This window comes from Phanerochaete carnosa, assembly GCF_000300595.1.
Source record: "Phanerochaete carnosa HHB-10118-sp unplaced genomic scaffold PHACAscaffold_2, whole genome shotgun sequence".
NCBI classification, from domain to species: domain Eukaryota; kingdom Fungi; phylum Basidiomycota; class Agaricomycetes; order Polyporales; family Phanerochaetaceae; genus Phanerochaete; species Phanerochaete carnosa.
Window position 1 is genome coordinate 4,178,679 of NW_006767629.1, and position 19,293 is coordinate 4,197,971.

A 19,293-nucleotide genomic window follows, 5' to 3' on the forward strand; every position below is an offset into this window, starting at 1 on the left:
GTGGAGTGATGAACAATCACTCGGTCCCAAATTACGAATCTATGACGAAAATTCGTCCTTTGTCATTACCCCCAAACCGGTAATGAGATATCTAGGCTTCTGGCTTGACCTGAAGCTTACGTTCAGGGACCATATTAAGGTCTACACAAACAAGGCTTGCAGCACTGTTGCTGCAATCCAAATGTTAGGCAACTCGTCTAGAGGACTTAAGCCTAGAGATAAACGGCAGATTTATATATCCAACGTAGTACCCCTGCTGTCCTATGGGGCACAACTATGGTGGAACCCCTCCTGGAAGGGTATACATTGGATCGAGAAGGAGCTGTCCAAGGCCCAGAGCCGAGCAGCCCGTTGGATCACGGGGGCGTTCAAAACGACCCCCGTGGGCTTCCTTGAAATGTCTGCAGGACTAATCCCTGTCCGACAGAACATCAACAAACTCATGAAACGTGCGGCGTTGCGCACGCACATGTTACACGAAAATCATCCTATAAGGGCCCACATGCCAAACCTTATGGAAAGTGGGACACTTAATATTAAGGCACCGCTTCCATACCGTGGAACTAAAACCAGAGATGCCGAAACCCCCATAGTAACGGCATACAAAGTTACGGAGGGCTTCACAGAGGAATTTAACTCCATTAGCACCGAAGCACAACCGGGAAACCGCATACTAGACTTATATGCAGACCGCATCACCATGAGCCTTGAGAGCCCACCGAAGGCCCAGAAGGAAGAACTCCATGATTGGATAAGGACGTTCCTTAATCCAATCATAAAACTAGCATCCACCGAATACGGGAGTCGAGCAGTGTTCACTGACGGCTCACAACGTAAAATCCACAAGGAAAATAAACCTGAAAAGGTCATCACTGGTGCTGCATGCTCAGTTACGTACACCCTAGAAAGGGGCGAACGAAAAACCATAGAAAAGAAAATAGGATGTGGCCAAGTCACACCATTCGATGCAGAAATGCAGGCCCTGTGCATGGGCATTAACACGGCGTGCAACGCACCGGGAGAACACAAACTACTATACCTATTTGCGGACAATAAAGGAGCACTACAGCGCATCTTTAACCCGCGAATTGGGCCCTCACAAAAATGTTCCTTGCTAGCTAGCGAACGTATACGACGCTGGTTGGAAGCAGACCCGGAACGAACCATACACATGTCATGGTGCCCAAGCCATGTTAACGTGCCCTTAAACGAACGAGTTGATACCCTAGCTAAAGAGGGGACTGAACTCACACAACCATCGATTAAATCTTATGCTTACATCAAGCAAAAGATCACCGAGAACGAAGTTCACGTATGGCGACAGAAAATCAAAGAGTCCCCTAAATATAGAGGACACCAATTGATTGCTGGAGATCATCACGATCACCTACGACAGATCAAACACACGTCCTCAAACTGGTTCATAGCCCACAGCGGGGGAAAGAACCGAGAGATGGGCAGACTCACCAGGTTAATGTCTGGACACGCACCAATTGGAGCGTTCCAACAACGATTTAATCTAGAAGGACCCACCACATGCTGGTATTGCCACCATGAATTGGGTCAAACAACGACAGAAACAAGGGACCACATGATATACATGTGCCCGGGATGGAGTCGTCTATACGACTTTAAACAATGCACATAGCGGGCCACCCATTGTATGACAAGACCAAGATAGGACACCGTCTCAAAACTGATACCAAAGTGCACAAAATGCATCGCGCGTACTGGGAGATGCAAAATGACTTGACTAAAGTCAACGAATTGACTGAATACAGCCAAGATCTTAACTACAGAAAGAAAATACTAGGCACCAAGTGGGAAGATATCTACCACTTCGTGCGAGCTAACCCCATGGCGGGTACCTTCGAATGGTCTGACCTTGTTGATAAAGCATTTGAGGATGCCAACAAAGGTCGTGACTACACCACGTCAGTTCACATATGGAAAGCTCTCATGCACTCGAAGAGACGCAAGGAGAAAAGAGATGATTACACTAAAGATTTGGAACAGCACTGTAGAGCCACATACTCCAGCGCGGTTCGACATCACAACCATCTCCTTAAACCAGGAGACATACCAATGGATCCGGGAAAGTGGCAACAATCGTACCCCAACCCGGACCAAGCTGAACGTAAATTCACACAGTGGTATGCAAAGTACGCGGTATCTCAATACCGAATACTTTTCAACCACAATGAGAGCCTCCCAGTGGTTGAGGAAGAGGCATTGGCGTGAGAGTTTGGATACAGGGGCACGTATAAACCTGTAGGACAAGCTTTCGAAGCGTTCTCCGACGCTGAAGATCCGCCCGCAGACGAGGATGAATGGGGCAATCAGGTTGACGAAGAGCACAGATAAGTTGGGCAAATCGTCACAGGGCGGCTGGAGCATAACCGTCCGACAACCGGTGACCATACTTAACGGGGGTCACCATGAAGATAATTTGTGTTTCGGTTATGTAGGGCGGGGGTGAGGGGAACCATTAGAGGTAGGCCTAATGTTTGGTGAGGTAGAGTCCATCGACTGGCTCGGTGCTCGTGCGAGGCCAGGGCCGTCTGGCACGGTCCTGCGAATTCCTCTGCGCCCCCAGACCTTAGATCGACCAGGTGAACCGGCACGGACCCTGTTGTGGCTGTAGCACAGGCCCTCATGTAGCAGTAGTTCTACGGGCCTTTATAAACAAGCGGAAAAAAAAAAAAAAAAAAAAGTCTGGCGTCATGGCGGCGTCGGGACGAAGCTTCGTGGCACGGCGATCACCGTTATCACTCGCGGTCTCGGCCCACCCTCGTCTTTTCTCTTCACAACCTCATCTCTTCCGAAGCCCCTTTTCTCCGTCATCTTAATTTACTATGGCAACAGTACCGACTCCGCACCGAACGCCTCTACGGCGTCTCTCGCAAGGCTCGCTCTTTCGGCTGTCCCGCTCAGGCGCGTACCCCGACGCGCCGCACGGTCTCGGCTTCCTCGAGCCCGCGCTCAGCGAACTGCTTGACGAGGCCGAAGCGCTTCAGACCAACGTCGAAGGGCTGCGCAACCTCAGCGATGCGCTCTCCACATTCAATGAGAGCTTCGCGAGCTGGCTGTACGTCATGAACATGAACGCGCTCACCACGGACTGGCCACAGGCTCCGACAGATGCGAGTTTCGAGCTTGCGAGGAGGCGCGCAGGTATGCTTAATGTTCTCTATGTGCTTTAATGCAGGAATGACGCAAGCGTGTGGTAGAGGAGGACACGCTGGCCGTGATGGAAGCGATGAAAGCCGCACAAGCTGCACAAGCTGCCCTGGAGCCCTCGTCTGTCACGGAAAAGACATCGTACGGAAGCGAGCTAGACACAGACACGACATATAACGAAAACCCGAATGCGACCACGTCGACGAACTCTGCTACACAGGCGCCGAAGAGCATCCTGAAGAAGACTGGTGGCAGGCAGAAGCTGACAGCAAAAGAGAAGAAGGAGCGCGACATAATCGTTGAGCGCATTATCACGAGCTTGCCTCTGGAGTTCCGAGGGAGCGACCCGAATTTGAGGAGACACATTGAGCTGGTCATCGAGGGGTTCTTGGACAGAGAGGGACGAGGCGTTGCTTGTGCGTATCCTGCTCCCCCGCTACAAAATTAATGGCTGATGGCGATAATACTGTAGTGACTGAGCTCATAAAGCTGCCAGACCTCAACCAGGCTCGCGTGAATAAGTGCCTCATCGCTCTTGTGAACCGGAAAATCGTGCGCAAGGACAACAGCACTGTACGTCCATCACTTTTACCACTTCCAGCCAACTGATTGATTGCTTTGTCGCACTTTAGGGCAGCGTGTTGTATCATTGGCAAGGACTTCCCGGCTAGAGACCGCCCCAGACATTTTTCGGATACCATTTACTGTATCGCTAGTCATGTATTGCCACCAGATACCCTGCAATCCCAAGCTGCAACCACCGACTGACGCGACGTCTTATGCACATATTTTCAACTTGCGATCTCTGTCACCTTTGAGGATGAAATCACGCCTCACGGTTCAGGGGCACAGACGCACAGGAGCTGCGCTTTGCCCACGCATGTTGCATCGCCATGATGGACGCTTAAAGCTTGCTTCCTGCCCTCACCACGAACATTGTCCAGGCATGCTTCAAGATATTGATTTGGCCTTAGTGCCTCGCAGCGATGCAGACGGTACAGAGAGCGACGGCTCGACTGCCACGCCCACGAGCCCGACTTCTACGACGTCATCCGCTGCGCGGAAACGCTCTTCCTTAGACACTGCGAGCGAACCCGACTCAACCTCTTCTCACCCGGATAGTCAGCACGAGGCCTCAAGCGTGGTAGTGCCGCTCGTGCCCTGGGTAACGGTGCTCATACGCTATCTTGGGCGCCCCGTCGTCGTGACGTGCCTCGCGCGGGCATACCTCGCGACACTCACTTTCAGCGTGCGTCTCATGCATTGACTTATACCGCGCATGTATTCATGCTATCTCCGCGTTTCCGTGGTCAATTCCTCTGCTACATCCCTGATGTGTTTCTACGGGCGTTTGTACGCGTGTTATGTTCGGGACACGCCGACACCACCACAGGCGACGCTGGACGCCGTACGCTTCTGCGCCGCAGGCCATCTCGGACCCGAACGCTCGTATGGTGTGCTCGAGTACCAACACGGTCGATGGAAGCAGCCCATGGCCCTCCAGATCACCCTCCGGCACGACCGCGCCTTCGCCGGTGGCACCGGCAAGGAGCGCCGCGAGACGTTCGTCGCGAGCTGCTACCCCGAGGAGGGCTGGAAGTTCCTTGCGGAGAGTGTAGAGAGCCTCGAGCTTGTCGTTGACCCAAACTTTGACTGACAATACCTTCGGATGAATGCTGCTTCGGGTGATGTCATGCGCGGCGTGTAACTTTGCTTCACACGCTGTGTTAGACGAGCATCTTCTCCCTGCTCAAGCCGGGCTTGGTAGCGCACGGGTACAACCTCGGGAGGCCGGGGAGAGTTCATTAGAGGGGCACAAGTAGATGAAAGGGGGGAGGGTTGACCTGAGCGGGCCGCTCATGTATTGTACCTTTGGCTGAAGTACTCTGGCGCCCTCTGTGGTCTCGGATACATCCAACGTCGCGAGCGACATGGCGCACGCGACTCAGATCGAGAGGGAAGCTCGAATAAGGGCTAACCGGTAACCAGTAATAAAGCTATGGTAAAGGGGTTTCTACATCCTCCCGGGGCTCTGGCGCGGCTAACCCGGGACGCGGCTCGGGCCCAAAGCAGGCGGGTTGGGCCCATTAATCTCTGGGCTCTGCAGGAATTTCCGAGTGAAACACATGAGCTTCGCGGAACAGCGGCCGTATCATCAGGCAGGCATACTATATGTCGGTGATAACCAACACCCCTTCGCAATGAGGCACCCCTCTTGGACATTAACTTGTGTACATCCTCCGTTAGATCGGTCTACTCAAGAGACTAACCCAATGGCCTAACAGGATTCCCCTGACCACGGCCTCGACGTATAGAAGGTTCTGCCTATCCGCGAGGGAAGAGAGATGGCCTGGCCTAGCAGCTGGGTCATTTTCCTCCTAAATACGCACTCGCTAGACTTAGGGGTGCAGAATCATAGCAAACAAGGACAAATAGATGGCTGACAAGTGCTGTCTGCTGCGAAAAACCACATTAGAGGCGAGCTTACAGGCGCCGAAGAAAGGGCACACCTAGTGTGCATCACCCTAGTAGAAAACAGCTGCTATCCATTTAGTGTGTATAAGTTAGAGGCAGAGTTAACGTGCAGGTGGCGGTAGACTCGGCGGTGACACATGTAGAAAGCGAGACATTGCTGACTGATATCAGTAAATAACGGACATAAGGCTGTAAGTAAAGAGTGTAAGCTTCCGTTTCTTATATAAGCGCCTAATATGTGAGCTACAGTAATTGAATGTAAGTAAGCCCGTGAGTTATAGGGTAAGCTCCCATGGCAACAAGCTGCACGAGCACCTAGTAGATCCCGATGACGAGACGTTGGCAGTATCAGCACTGCCACCTCGCCTACGCCTGTAGATAAGATGGGCACGACTCACGGCTATTACCCTGCCTTTGAGGCTACGGAAAAGGGTGTCAACAGTGGCTTGGGTGCTGTGTTGGTGCTGTACCAGTGCTCGATCTTCATGGCCTAGTTGTTCCTGCGTTCTGAACGCGGTCGGGCCTATACCTGTGTGATCATACCTTGATCAATGACAGCGACATCTTTCAAAAGGTGTGGATGACCCTCCAGTTCTACCGAGGTCGCTGCCGCCTGTACGTAGTCCTTCGTGCACGTACCTCACGCACTATCTTCTGATCTGGCGGCCCCTCAAGGCCCATTGTTCCGAAAAGTTAACGCTGCCTGCGCACAATAAATTTAACTCGAAGAACGCCTTCACCCCTCGAGCACTTCATCAGCAGGTCGAGATCGGCAAGTGGGCTGACCCCGCCATCTTTGATGCACTGACTCCTCCGCGAACCTCACCAGCGCGAATGACCTGTAAGTTCGGGGCGTCGTCTTCCATGCGTCGAACGTTGACATCGAGGCAGTCTGTTAACGACCATGTCGTCACGCGCGATGGCCGGCTGACGAAAGTTCCGTGGGGATCCTTTACTGTCTGAGTTTGTAGACTGAATTTCATGAAAAGCGTGCCAGCCCGTTCGAATCAGTAGGCATGAGCGATCCAAAATTCGACATATCAGGATACATCATGCAATGTAGCCGAACGAGATCCTAGACTTCGCGTGAGGCCCTCAAAAGACATGTCATCTAATCTGAAACTAACATCTGGACATCTTCCTGATTCAAGGATTAAGTATCTAAGCCTTTCGCCTCTGGCGTTTGTATATATACCACTTGCTGTAACATGGCTGCATATTCGAAAGCACTTCAGCTTTCAGCACATTGCTTTCCACTGTTCTACATCGTCGTATACGTATGGAAGGTTAAGTACTAGCATCGCGTGCCCTTGCTCGCTCGAGCAATCGGATCATACCAGGCGAGAGGTTATTTCTTACCGGCTCAATGTCTCGAGCCAACTCATCCGCGATTTTCCACTCGTGCCTCCGGATCACATGATCCATGAGTTTGCTCCATATGCGGTGGTCCACATTGTGCCTAGTCAAGTGCCTCTTGCCCTGTTTGTGCATCCGATAGTAGATCATAGCTTGTCGTATCGCTCTAGCGGTCGGATTCTCGCAACATGCTTCGATGACTTTTAGAGTCCCTATTAAGGATGTGGCAATCAGGTCGCGCTGCTGATAGCCGTTCATCTTCTTGATTGTCGCGCGCCAGTAGCGTGAAGCTAGAGTCTGGTCGCTCCATACTCTGCGTTCGATGCCGCGGAGCACAGTGCCATATGTCTTGGCACCAGGCGCTGTCTCGGTAACGTGCGCTTCCATGTGTTCGATAACGGCAAAGGCTGCGTCGAATGCGGTATCGTTGTCCGAGCGCACGAGATATTCCAGGAGCGTGTCGCATGCGTTTGTATCGACGGTCACGTCGTTCTGACGCAATAGCTCCAGTACGAGCTGTGTGGCGTCCGTCCGCAACAAGTGAAGAGCAGGCAAGAGGACGGAGGCGGTGTAGACATCCCCGTACATTCCTAAAGAGTCCATCTCCCGCATGGTACCAGAGATCGCCTTCAGGTCTTTGCTGCAACTGTAGTACTTCATAAAGGCGTTAAATGAGCTCACGTCTGGCTTCGGCCCCGCCTTCTTCATCCGATCCAGAATCGTCCGTGCTTGATCAATGTGAGACTGCTACAGCAGCCATTCGAGCTTTGTGTTGAAGACGAGCACAGCTTGAGGATCGGTCGCGAACTCGGGTTTCTCGCGAAGACACTGCTCAAAGCGCTCAAATTCTGCCAGGGCGTCCTTCGAACATCCTTCGAGAAACAAGGCGCTGATGTACTCCCGACGAAGAATAGCTCTCGGTGCCTCACCGGTAGAGAGAAACACCTTCCAGGCCGCCCGTGCGCGATCAAACCTCTTCAAGGCAGCAAAGCCGTTGATGACAGCAGCCTGGACGAGTGGCGGCGTTTGGGCACCGATCCGCTCCATGTCCACCCAGAAGTGCTCCGCAGCGCCCACATTGCCGGAACGTATTAGGCTGAGCATAAGGAACGCCCAGTGCTCTTCGGTGAACACAACGAGAGGATGATTAGATGCTGCTGCTGCTGCAGGATCGAGTGCGAGGTAAGGTTCGTCTTCCGATAGCTCCTCTATAATGTGATGGGCATAGTGTTCGAGTGACGAAGCATCGCTCCGAGATGCCACTTTTGGGCCAATGTAGTTCTTGAAATTTTGTATGGATAACGACGATGTTTCTAAATTGGCAAATCGTTGTGTCCAATGCGCGAGTTTCACCTTCGGCAGTCCACACCTGTGCGCGGCCATCTCCGTCTCCTCTCGCAGGACATGAAGGGGGGGGGGGGGTGCTATTTCCAATGCCTATTCGTAAGAGGGGGTAGAATACACCCTTAATGACACAGGCTGCGATAGTGTAGGCGGTGAGTCTAGGATTAAGGGTCCTGGTGCGATCACCGGAATTTTTCGCGAACAGCACATACTCGTTTCGCCGACCCCGCTTTGATAAGGATGAAAGCTGTTCGTTACGAAACTCGAGAAGGCGCATAGACTGAAGTGCAATATTCAGTGCGGGATCGGGATCTGACCTCTTGAGATGATAGTCCATCCGCGCACATGCTCCGTGAAAGTAGCCGCTAGCGGCGGTATGAGCCGCGAGAACGTCCAGCGCAGAATGTGCGTTCGGATCCACGTCGTGTGGGTAGTTGTGAAGGACTTCAGAGTAACTTCTAAAGTACCACCGCATCTTCAGCGCGTTGGGAGTTATAGGTCGCAGCTCCCGGAGCTGCCACCATAGCTCCGGGATCGCCCGATAGTCCCTGTCCCGCAGTGCCGTCTCTAGCTTGCCAGACAGATCCAATACTAGAAGTCTATTCTCCGCCAGGGTTTCTGCATCTTTGAGGACACTAGCAGATAGGTCCGTGTCTCTACGGAAGAGTGACCCGTGATCGTGTGGGGGAGACTCGGAGGTGGAAGGAGAAAGAGGCAAGTCTGAAGGAGATAACTCAGTCGCGCCAGGATGTGCGATATTCATATGTGTATACCGTGCTTGAGGCGCACGGTAGCCGGCTGCGAGCATTGCTGGGGTCCGCGTTCGGAAAGTCGTCGAGACTGAACGAAGCGCGAGTGCTCTACGCGAGACCAGTAAACGAGGGATTTTCATCCTCGGAATCGCAGGCACGCTATATCTGCACAAGTAGTGGTGCGATCCAGTGACCTGTAAAGGGCTCAAAGGCACCTACCGATCATGAGGAGAGCGTTCAAAGCCAAGATCATTAAGCGCCCTACGCCACGAAGATTTCCCAGGCGCCCGCATAGTACGTGTACGGGCGAACATCCACTACTAGCGAGTCCGGGATCAAAATCTGCACACGGTGTAAAGAGTACTACTGAATAACATTCAATTCTCACCTTTTCGTCGGCCGCAACATTTCACTTTATCTGGTAGTCAAAATTAGCTGGTCGTTCCGGAGCTTCTTGGACATAGTACCTGCATCACCACAGCTACGATGGTGTGCATCGGCGAGCGGACGAGGTTGTTAAGCTGATGTGCGGCAAGAACAGCTTTGTTTGTGCACTTTTCGTCGGCCTCGGGCTGTATGTGCAGCGCTTAGACTCCAGAAGCACCAGTGTGTGAAGCGAACTGGGGAACTCCTTATAGCTACTGAGTAGACTGGAAACAAGTCCGACTGCCTCATCGTGCATCCCGTCGCCAGCCGCCCGTTACATGAGGCTACTACGAGTCGGTCAACTAATGACCTCGACGCACTGAACACTTTCTTCAGACTGCACAAGAAAGCCAGGGAATAAATGCATATAGATACCGCGCATAAGTCACACATACAAAAAAACCCCATATCGCCTTATTAGGTCTCGCAAAACTATGATGCTAGCGCGTTCCTGTCGGCGTTTTCGTGTCCTCGTCGTCGCTGTCGTCGACACGGAAAATCTCTTCCTTGGGCGTGTACTCCGACGCGCGTTCCTTGCCCTTCCCGTTGCCGCTTCCGTCACCGGGGCGGTACGCGTTCTGCTCCTCGAACTCGCTGCTCTCCGTGAGCGGGATGTGCTCCTCGTATGCGGCCTGAGACGATAGGGTGCCTGGCAGGCGGCGCGAGCGGTTGCGCCGGAAGCGCCACCAAAGGAAGCCGCCGATGACAAGCGCAATGAGTAAGAGCACGAGGGCAGCGGAGCCAGCGTTGTAGTACGCTGTAGTTGCAACGAGAGCGTCAATATGTGCATGCGAGAAGATATGAAGGGTACTGGCCTTCCCACATCGCTTTGTCTTGCTCTGGCGTCTTCCCGCTCACGGGCGTCGTCGTCGGTGTTTCATCCAGTAGTGCAGGAACAGGTTTACTATCTGAGCCAACGGCACTCGGTATCCGCACCGAGCCGTCCGTGAGGGCAGAGAAGTTGACACCCATAAAGCGCAGAATCATGTCGTGGGTCACGTGTGGGACATCATAGCCAGCCATGTGCGAGGCGTTGAAAATCTGTGGGGGAACGTTAATTTCGTATGAGAGGGTTCTACGAAGTGATAGAGCATACTTTGACATAGGTGAGGTTCCTAGTCGTGACCCACGTCCCCGCAGGCGTGCCATCGACCGACCATGACTGTGTCTGCACTGTCTACGTACAGCGTCTCGTTTCAGGGTTTGTTCACTTCGTTAGACAGTAGAGCACTTACTCCTAGACCCTTCTCCCCATTCCATGTCATACTCTGCATCATGCTCTCGAGGCCGACGTAGTTGCATATCAGGTCCTGGTCGCCAGCGAAGAGCATCACAGGAATCTTCTCGAGAACGCGCGGGAGAAGCGTGACAGACGCATTCGAATGCTTCGTGGCGAAGTTGCGGTGGATCTTGCCACGACATTCTTCCCACTGCGAGACGGCGTCCGTGGCGTGAAGCGCGCGGACGACGTCTGGGCGCTGATGGGTCTGTGTTAGTGAATAGACAAGGCCGAGGCTGAAAAGGACATACACGTAGGTACGTGTACATGGGAGTGAGGTCCGGCGGCCAGTTCGTGCCACAGGCCGGGTAATCGTCATAGAGCCGGACGTCGTACATGTTCAGACATTGCAGCTTGTTATCCGTCCTGCATGCGCAATAGATCAGTGTGAGTACAGAGATGTTGTCATTACGAAACCAACGTTTTGGTTCTGGCATCGATAATGGTGTTCATGACAGACTCGCATAAGTCGTCATGCACAGGATAGATAGTTGTGTACTGTGCAAGATTGTTCATACATCTGTCGGTGATATCCTTTGTCCGCTTGTATCCCTGGCAAGCGAGATGTCAGTACACCATCGGTATATCCCTCTGTGTGCGCATTACTTCTGAATTCTCCTCAATGAGATTGTGCTTAACAGCATAATCGAGGTATGCAGGGTACTGAGTGCGCGCATCTATCCAACCATTGCCTATAGCCGCTCCTCGTAATGGTATATTCAAGTCCGAGCTGAGGATGGCATCCGCTGAGTGATATGTCACCTATCGTTCCTGATCGCGAGTGGCTGCTCGACCTACCGAAGTATGGGATGTATTGGCCAGCGAAGCTTTCGCCACCTAAGAATGTCTGCAAAGGAGTGAGATAGGGACGTTGTAAAGGCAATAGCGGACGCACATCCATCTGTTGATATTCGGGAAAGACCAGGTAGAAATTCCTCAAGAATTCTAGAATGTGGTGAGAAGCCTAAAAGACGTCAGCACGCCGATAGGAAATAGATGTTAAGCGCATACTTCAGGGAGTTCGTGCAGATATTTGTTCGAGGATGTATACGAGAACCCAGTCCCTACAGGCTGGTCAACTATCACAGCATCAGTATCCATTAGAGCACGAGAGACTGAACTTGAGGGGACGCACTGTAGACCATAGTCGTGTACTCTTCCCAGCCGCCTTCTGTTCTGTCCAGTCCACCCTTGCCGTCCAGCCGCCACGGTCCCACCTCCATCATCAGACCGTCGAATGATGAGCAACCGGGTCCCCCCTGTGGGTTTATTAATCAACTAAATTGCTGACACAGATACTAGGACATGCCACGTACGTTGAACCAGAACAGTATACGCTCCTTGTCCGCCGTCCGCCGCGCCTTCACGAGCACGAAATATAAGTGCGCCGTGATCTCAGTCGACGGCGCCGAGCGTGCATCTGGATCCGAGGGGAGGTACCCAGCATATATGTGCAACGGATGCTCTTCGTCCTGGTGTAAGTCCGGTATGTGCGGGACATACAGAGATGCGGCGGAGGGTACTGCGCATCAAAGCGTGAGCATAGAGACGTCCGCAGAGTGCGTATGCACTTACAGTCGGTTGGGGCAGCGGTCGCACAAAGGGTATACCACAGCGGGGGCAACAGCGACCAGATGAAACTTGAATAAACAGCCGCACGCATCGTAGAATATGTTTGGTCGCGATCGGTCGTAAGTTACTTGCCGTAGACGGCTGCTTCTTGTACACCGTAAGCTGGACGGGTTATGTTATGAGTGGGAGCCAAAAGCACACCTTGTTTCGACCTGCCAGCAGTCCTCGAACACTCTGAACGGCGGTGAACGCTGTCCGGCTCCAGAGTCTAACACAGCGAAGGCTGTGGGTCGCCGGCGTTTCGCACTTGTTTTTGCTGATGGACGATAAGTATCAAGAAAAGAAATATCTTGATAGACTTATCATTGCTAGAGCGGATCCCACGTGAAATTCCGCACAACAAATGATCTCGACCCGGTGCCTGAGCCATATGGGAACTTGGAAGGAGCCAGCTGGGAGATAACATGCTTGCTTGTGCGGCGCACGCAGGCTCTCAACCTTTTTCTCAACCACCACCCCGACGATGAAGGTTGTCGCAGTCGTCTGCGCCGCCCTCGCGTGCGCCTCCTCCGTGCACGCCCAATACTTCTCCGAGGGGTGGAAGCCCGGCCAGCCCGCCGTGTCCCCAACGCAAGACGGGGCCGCGCCGGCATTCACGCCTGGGGCAGCCTCACCGGGGACGACGGGCAGTGGGGGCTTCGACCTCAGCAAGCTCTTCACGAGCGGACCCGTAGGCTCGCTGCTCGCCAAGGCTGGTGTGAACCTGTCTGCGGCCATGAACACGTCTGTAGACCTCTGGGACATGAGGATTCCACTCATCCACGACGACAACTACGACGAGCTCATCGTGCACGAGCCGCTCACGCCCGAAGAGGAATTAAACCGAACGTGGTTCCTCGTGATGTGCGTCCCGTTTTCGCTTTGCGTTGTATTTACGTATGAGGGGCTCATCTATGTGCAGATCGACGACAGCCGGCGGACAGCACCAGGGTGGTATCTCCAAGCTGGTAGACAATCAGTTCGACGTGGCGTACAACGAGACAATCATCGCCGATGACCTTCCAGATGTCCGGTGGGGGCGCATCGACTACATGAATGTGACATACCTCACCACTAAGTGGAATGTTTGGCGGTGCGTGCTTGTCTCTAAGCTATACTACTCCCATCTGACATTCTGACAGAGGCCCTTGGCTTGTCGTAGCGCGCGATCGCGGCCAGACGCTACGCTTCTACAAGGGTAACAGCGTCCGACTGAACTCAACCATCATTCGCAACTTCCTGAAGGAAGAGCTCTGGCAGCACCAGGAGCCGTGGAACTCGGCCTTCGCGCCTGGCGGCAGTCGGTACGCTGTCTCTCCTTCCCACCTTAGCATTTGGTTCACCTCGATTCAGAGAAATAGTCATGCACTATTGGGCATTCGCCCAGCGCACTGTCTACGATTACACCGTGCGCATTCCGAAGTTCCTGCTCATGATCATTGCCGGCGGGCTCGGTAGCGTCGTTATGCGTCTTCTACACCGCCCGCCGTCCGAGCAGCCCAAGCCTGCCACGAAGCCCACCGCGAAGTCTCGGCCAGCTGCCGTCCCTGGAGCACCAGCACCTGCAGCGACTAGCACGACGCCAGCAAGCAGTCCAAAGAAGACGCCGTCGAAGAAGAAAGGTGGCAGGAAGTAGCAGACCGGTGTAGCTTACTGTTTATACGTTCCCTGAATCGGCTAGGGCCTGCAAGGATCTCGGATAAGCGAAGTCCAGAGAGAAAGTTGTGGTTATGCATATCGCTGTGACATTGAGCGGCGAGCGGTGTGGTGCGCATTAAAACGAGTATTCTAGGCTATCGACAACGACAGTTATGTTCCAGTTGAGGATAGCTATCTGCCTACTCCTTCCAAGGATAATCAAACTTGGGCTGGTCCTTCCGCCTCCAGAGCTTCTTCCTGCATCAAATAGTCAGTGCTAACCCTCGACTAGGGAGAGTGAAGACCGTACTTCTTCTTGGTAGGCACATGCTCGGCAAAGACATCGACACAGTACTTTGCCTTAAACTCGCGGATGAAGCGCGGATCCCAGAGATCGCTCGCGATACCAAGGTCCTTGCAGCAGCGCATTAGTGCGTTGCTCTTCGCAGCCTCTGTTGCGGTCGGGATGCCGTTTTGGTCAAAATATTCTTGCTCGCCGCGCGCAACCGCAACTAGCCTGATTGTGATTGTCATCGTCAGTTGAAGTTGAACAGAAGAATCAAAGATAGGAGACGCACCGGCCGAGACACACGAGCGCAAACTCTCTACTAACGATCTTCGGTCCTACATTCGTCTCGCTGCGCGGTGCGAGCCCCCAGCCTCCTGGTCCAAACGCTTTGTTAAGTACTCGGCGGTACTTGATCTCGGGGAGGTATAGAAGGCCGTCTATAATAACTCTATTAAACCACGCTTTGCAATCGCAAAGCAACAGAGCAGCGCACCGGGTTTAACCTCCACATCCAACGGGTCAATGGGAGCAAGCAGCACATCGGCCGCCTCCTTCGGGAATGGCGCTGCCGACAACCCATGGTAGCTTTTAGACCAGTCCGTGCCTGGCATCTCAGGAAGCGGCGCCGTGCCATTGCCGTTTGCTGAAGCGAACGGGTCGATCCCGCCCTCAGAGACTGGCGTCGCTGTAGACGACGACGACGACGACGACGAGGGGGTGCCCTCAGCGAGGCCAGCGAGGTCATCAAGCGCTTCAGCCTCAGTCGCGGTGCTAGCGTACGCGGCGGGCGGCGTGGTACGCAACACTCGAGGCTTCACCGCTGCCGCTGGTGCCGTCGTCGTTGTGCGCGGCGGCCACGAGGCGGTAGTCACCGTTCGGACTGTCGAGCGTGCCGCCAATGTCGTGTGCAGTCTCGCGGAGGCGAGACTGCGTTGAACGAGGCGGTATGCCATGCTGGAGTCGGACGTGCAGGAGGAACAGGAAAAAGTTGAGTTTGGCTATGCGCGGCTAAAGCCCAATTAGATAAGCGCCGGGACATGATCAACGATGCGCCTTTTTGATGTGGCCTCCAATTGGAGTATATCCGCGCTTTCGCATCCTCCACAGCGACGAGAAATGAAATCTGCATACCCACCCGCCGACCAGCTCCATGACTCGGAGGGACCGGCTCGTATTCCGCATGTTTCCTGACTCCGAACTGCGAACCTGGCGTCCAAGCTATGTCTAAGGCGTTGCCGCGTATATCAACCATCAGACCGCGAGAGGCTGAAACATACGCACTGCCGGGGACGTGTTGTCCGTTGCGCTCATGCATACGCAAGATATACGTGGGCCTGATTCCCGCTCGCGTCCTACATAGCATCTTGCTCGCAGGCGGCTCTTCTCGTGACGACACGGGGCGACACCAGGCTTCCTACGCTCTCGCGTCCTGCAGCCGCAAAACAACCATCTCATGCTTCGAGCTGGCCTCAGGCGGTGATTTCTCTTCACGTTCTTTCGGCTATCTGCACTTCTTCTCCTTCTTTACCCCCTTTCTTTTAAAGCAACCTCAGTAGGCCGGCCCTACTAGTTGCACACTCTGGCCCTGGTGGCTCACTAGCCCCCCGCTATGTCCTTGCCTGGATGGTCTAATGTGGCATTCGCTGAACCGTCTTCTGCAAGCCCCTTCGCAGAGTACTACCTCGACCATCCGAATGGGTACGTCGTCCTTTCCTTGCTAAGTATCACGCGACTTACACGCGCTGTCCCCAGACACATCGTATCTGCCTTCTTCCTCGGATGCGTCTTTATGGGTAGCTTGCAGCACATGTCGAGCTCTCTCTTCTTCTGTGGTGCTCTGCTACGCCTACGCAGGTGTTTCCAGCTGCTCTACCGATGCATACCCTCGCGGCGCGTCGACTTCGAGCTCCCCACGTCGCGCTCCGAGAAGGTCACGCCGGACGAAGAGGAGACGGCCTCCGTACGCGAATACAACGACCACACAGCCCTTGTCTTTACACTCAATCTGTGCTTCTTCCTCGCTGGGCTAGCCCACTTTATCTCGCTTCTAGCATTCCATAATCAGAGTACTTGGAACACAGGCTGTGGTACGTCATGTTGAGCTGCTGCTTCTCCTAAATCCTGTTCCGAACACTAGCTGCAGCATTCGTCGTTGCGTGGGGAGGCATGGCCTCTCAGCTCGCAAGTCTGCTGGGTCTGATGATTTTGATCATCGAACTCAGTCGGATTGGTGTCAAGAGATGGGAACCGCTTGCGTTGTATGGTTTTGCACTCGTGGGACTTGGTAGGTGATCCATTTGCTATGTACGGATACGATCAACTGAATTATACCAGTGTTTGTGTTCGCGACGAACGCAACCAACGGCGGCACAACGAAGTGAGTATATCTATCCCGCCATGGTATTCCAACTAAATATTGTGCGCAGGGTAGCTCAAAGTGTTGGCATAGTCTTCTGCTACAAAAAACGGTACGATTGATCACTGTCGTGCAATCTCCCCTACTTAATGAGCTGTCGACCTCAGCTTTCTTCCCACCACCCTGACATCAAGCATCATTCGGTTTGTTATCGAGACGTATCTCATTGTGCGTCTCGTGATACTGTCCCGAAGCCGACGCCGCTGGCTCAGCGATCACTCAGTCAAGGCTGTGACTATCGTCAGGGCGTGCAGCCTTCTGTTGCTCGATCTGCTCACCGTCGTGCCGGACTCCATTGTGACCAATGTCGTCGCAGACTTTCTTCCGTTTTGCGTCGGTGCTGTGATTGTGCTTGGTACGTGCTGTTATCGCCTAGTTCGTTGTGACCATACTCATCACTTTCACTGCACACAGCGGCCTTTAACTGGAAATGGACGGCCCTGCATCCTTCCGGCAAGTCTAATCTGCAATCATTAGTCTTCGTGACCAAGCACACCGCGGACCCCCTGCTCGTCCCTACACCCTTCACCCTTCACTTCCCTCGTCAGTACCGCTCAAGCGCACACAGCTGGTGCAGCCACTCCGCACACCCTGCTCCTTCCACCTCTCATTCTGTACCTGATACTGCGTCAAGCGAGCACATGTTTGACGCGGATGAACTCGAGCCAGCCATCAGTCCGGTCAGCACGGAGAGCGCCGTCATCGTCATTGGGGCTACAACACAGCAGCGCTCCGTCAAGCCGGCTGTACCTCACCATAACATGTTTCATCCGCACAGCGCACCACCACAGGTTTACGTGTTTTCCGCTTTCCCGGGCAAGATCCTACGGTCGCAGACCGAGGTTGCGACACAGCTTGAGGCGGAGGCCGCGTCCACATCCCAAACTCGACTCGAAACAGTGTCGGGGCCCACCGTACCGCGTCAGGACGGCGAGCAGAATACGGCTACTGTCCTGTACGACGATGGCGACGACGTTTCGGACGAGACTGTTGACCGCGCGTCGCTGTCCTCGCTAGTCTACGGCTCCGACATTCTGCAGGTGACACCAAGCAAGCGGCGGGCGGACGGCGCAGTGCACGCCTCACCTGCGCCGACTCAGACGAGCTTCGCGCTCTCTTCATGCAGCTCACGTCGGACTACATACCGTCTCTCGCATAGCCCCTCTATCATGACGACTAAGAGCTCGACCGAGTCGTCTGCTGAGTGGGACGACGGCATGCCGCGCTCTGCCGTTACGCCCCGCAGCTCTACCAGGCGCCATGCGCTGCTCTCGCCACTGGACTCCGCATCTCCATCGTCCTCGACTTCGAGACACTTCTGGCGGCGGCGTTCCTCAACACGTGCGCGCGCCTTCAGTGCCAGCATCGTCACCGGCACTGCAGACACGGAGCTTGCACCAGTACGCGAGAGCTCGCCTGCACCTGGAGCGCAGTGGCTCCCTTCTCCAGACGCCGGTGCTGGTAACAACAGCACCAGGAAGCTCCGCAGGAGGACATTCGGACAAAGCGCGCGTTTCTCGCGCCGTATGACGGCCTCGTCCAGCAGTCTGATCGAGAGCCCAACCAGCGAGCCTGTTCCGCCGCTCCCTACTTCTGTCCTGCCCTCTGTACCGCCCGCGATCCCGCCTGCTGTCCTTCCCAGCCATCCGCCGAGCACACCGAGCTCGACACGCCGATACGCGCTCCCCACCCTCGCGGTGCCCGTGCCCAAGGTCTACGTCTCGCTCGCGTCTCCAGCCACATTGCCGCTGTTCACCTCCGCATCAGTCCCGGCAGCGCCGGCGCAGCCACAGACCGCCACCGACAGCACATTCGGACTACCGGCGAGCGCGGGTATGGTGAAAGGCCCGCGTCCCCCGCCCTCTGTGCACCTCTCGGGCGGCGCACTGCAAGAGCGTCGCGACGCAAACACGCTGAGTGAGATCTCACGCCACCGGCGGACTAATAGCTCGCCGTCGGAGTACTCTCAGGAGTCGCATGCCAGCTTGGAGACCGTCCGGCGGCCGAGCATGCAGTGGTAGAACAGCCCGGAGGCAAAGATCGGAAACGTTACGAGACGCTTCAAACAGACATTATACCGGTTGGCGATGATTTCGCTGCTGGACGAACGGTTATGTCTATGACCACTGCAGGATTATTACCTAGGCTATGAATGGCTTATAATTTCATGTACTTGCGTACATTATGTGCAATATTGCATGGACTTTTTTATAGCTTCATCTTTCTAGTAGCTTGGATATGTGGACTCAGCTCAGATCAGACAGCACAGATACTACCTTAGGTTTCGCCCAGCAAGTCTACCGCCTGACAGACTCAGCTGAGGTTAGCAAACTAATTACGTTCACGGAGCTAGTTAGTAAATTTTTTTGGCTGACAGAGGCACGAAAATGACCGTGAGAAAAGAAGCTAAAAAGCCTGAACACTTTCCGGTGAAAATATATAATAGGTAGAATTTGAAAATAAGAGTAAAACAAAGTCGCCTTTTTTAGTAAATCTTGTTGTAAAAAGTTGGTCTGCTCGCAGCAGA

The 19,293-nt window shown here is 54.1% G+C and overlaps 6 protein-coding genes across 6 annotated transcripts; 4 read left to right on the forward strand and 2 right to left on the reverse strand.

Moving 5' to 3' along the window:
* Nucleotides 1–2,855: 2,855 nt before the first annotated feature.
* PHACADRAFT_87274 (uncharacterized protein) lies at nucleotides 2,856–3,789 on the forward strand (the record flags this gene model as incomplete). Its single annotated transcript, XM_007392543.1, has 3 exons — nucleotides 2,856–3,185; nucleotides 3,221–3,596; nucleotides 3,653–3,789. The coding sequence occupies 3 exons, from the start codon at nucleotides 2,856–2,858 to the stop codon at nucleotides 3,787–3,789; spliced, it is 843 nt and encodes a 280-aa protein (XP_007392605.1).
* A 310-nt stretch (nucleotides 3,790–4,099) lies between these two features.
* Nucleotides 4,100–4,466, forward strand: PHACADRAFT_250920 (uncharacterized protein). Its single transcript, XM_007392544.1, has one exon. The coding sequence runs from the start codon at nucleotides 4,127–4,129 to the stop codon at nucleotides 4,445–4,447; it is 321 nt and encodes a 106-aa protein (XP_007392606.1). The 5' UTR covers nucleotides 4,100–4,126; the 3' UTR covers nucleotides 4,448–4,466.
* Nucleotides 4,467–6,705: 2,239 nt separating this feature from the next.
* PHACADRAFT_250923 (uncharacterized protein) lies at nucleotides 6,706–8,431 on the reverse strand. Its single transcript, XM_007392545.1, has one exon. The coding sequence runs from the start codon at nucleotides 7,717–7,719 to the stop codon at nucleotides 6,943–6,945; it is 777 nt and encodes a 258-aa protein (XP_007392607.1). The 5' UTR covers nucleotides 7,720–8,431; the 3' UTR covers nucleotides 6,706–6,942.
* A 1,458-nt stretch (nucleotides 8,432–9,889) lies between these two features.
* On the reverse strand, nucleotides 9,890–12,638 carry PHACADRAFT_250924 (uncharacterized protein). Its single transcript, XM_007392546.1, has 14 exons — nucleotides 12,586–12,638; nucleotides 12,388–12,531; nucleotides 12,129–12,334; nucleotides 11,948–12,071; nucleotides 11,824–11,891; nucleotides 11,708–11,776; nucleotides 11,611–11,659; nucleotides 11,419–11,558; nucleotides 11,234–11,364; nucleotides 11,064–11,178; nucleotides 10,769–11,011; nucleotides 10,630–10,710; nucleotides 10,349–10,574; nucleotides 9,890–10,290 (listed from the first exon to the last, which is right to left on the reverse strand). Exons 2-14 carry the CDS (start codon nucleotides 12,473–12,475, stop codon nucleotides 9,974–9,976), a joined length of 1,857 nt encoding a protein of 618 aa, XP_007392608.1. The 5' UTR covers nucleotides 12,476–12,531; nucleotides 12,586–12,638; the 3' UTR covers nucleotides 9,890–9,973.
* Nucleotides 12,639–12,845: 207 nt separating this feature from the next.
* Nucleotides 12,846–15,320, forward strand: PHACADRAFT_250926 (uncharacterized protein). The gene is made up of 7 exons (XM_007392547.1): nucleotides 12,846–13,287; nucleotides 13,346–13,516; nucleotides 13,566–13,727; nucleotides 13,777–14,319; nucleotides 14,372–14,578; nucleotides 14,640–14,787; nucleotides 14,844–15,320. Exons 1-4 carry the CDS (start codon nucleotides 12,908–12,910, stop codon nucleotides 14,057–14,059), a joined length of 996 nt encoding a protein of 331 aa, XP_007392609.1. The 5' UTR covers nucleotides 12,846–12,907; the 3' UTR covers nucleotides 14,060–14,319; nucleotides 14,372–14,578; nucleotides 14,640–14,787; nucleotides 14,844–15,320.
* A 2,004-nt stretch (nucleotides 15,321–17,324) lies between these two features.
* On the forward strand, nucleotides 17,325–18,998 carry PHACADRAFT_250930 (uncharacterized protein). Its single transcript, XM_007392548.1, has one exon. It carries the CDS (start codon nucleotides 17,408–17,410, stop codon nucleotides 18,785–18,787), a length of 1,380 nt encoding a protein of 459 aa, XP_007392610.1. The 5' UTR covers nucleotides 17,325–17,407; the 3' UTR covers nucleotides 18,788–18,998.
* Nucleotides 18,999–19,293: the final 295 nt, after the last annotated feature.

Excerpts from the sequence above, each read along its gene's own strand:
- PHACADRAFT_250930 (XM_007392548.1), top strand. The coding sequence starts at position 17,408 with ATGTTTGACGCGGATGAACTCGAGCCAGCCATCAGTCCGGTCAGCACG.
- PHACADRAFT_250920 (XM_007392544.1), top strand. The coding sequence starts at position 4,127 with ATGCTTCAAGATATTGATTTGGCCTTAGTGCCTCGCAGCGATGCAGAC.
- PHACADRAFT_250924 (XM_007392546.1), bottom strand. The coding sequence starts at position 12,475 with ATGCGTGCGGCTGTTTATTCAAGTTTCATCTGGTCGCTGTTGCCCCCG. Across the intron at positions 12,072-12,128 it reads GTATACTGTTCTGGTTCAAC|GGGGGACCCGGTTGCTCATC; the intron begins GTACGTGGCATG and ends ATAAACCCACAG. Across the intron at positions 11,777-11,823 it reads ATCTGCACGAACTCCCTGAA|GCTTCTCACCACATTCTAGA; the intron begins GTATGCGCTTAA and ends GACGTCTTTTAG.
- PHACADRAFT_250923 (XM_007392545.1), bottom strand. The coding sequence starts at position 7,719 with ATGAAGAAGGCGGGGCCGAAGCCAGACGTGAGCTCATTTAACGCCTTT.
- PHACADRAFT_250926 (XM_007392547.1), top strand. The coding sequence starts at position 12,908 with ATGAAGGTTGTCGCAGTCGTCTGCGCCGCCCTCGCGTGCGCCTCCTCC. Across the intron at positions 13,288-13,345 it reads CGAACGTGGTTCCTCGTGAT|ATCGACGACAGCCGGCGGAC; the intron begins GTGCGTCCCGTT and ends ATCTATGTGCAG. Across the intron at positions 13,517-13,565 it reads ACTAAGTGGAATGTTTGGCG|AGGCCCTTGGCTTGTCGTAG; the intron begins GTGCGTGCTTGT and ends ACATTCTGACAG.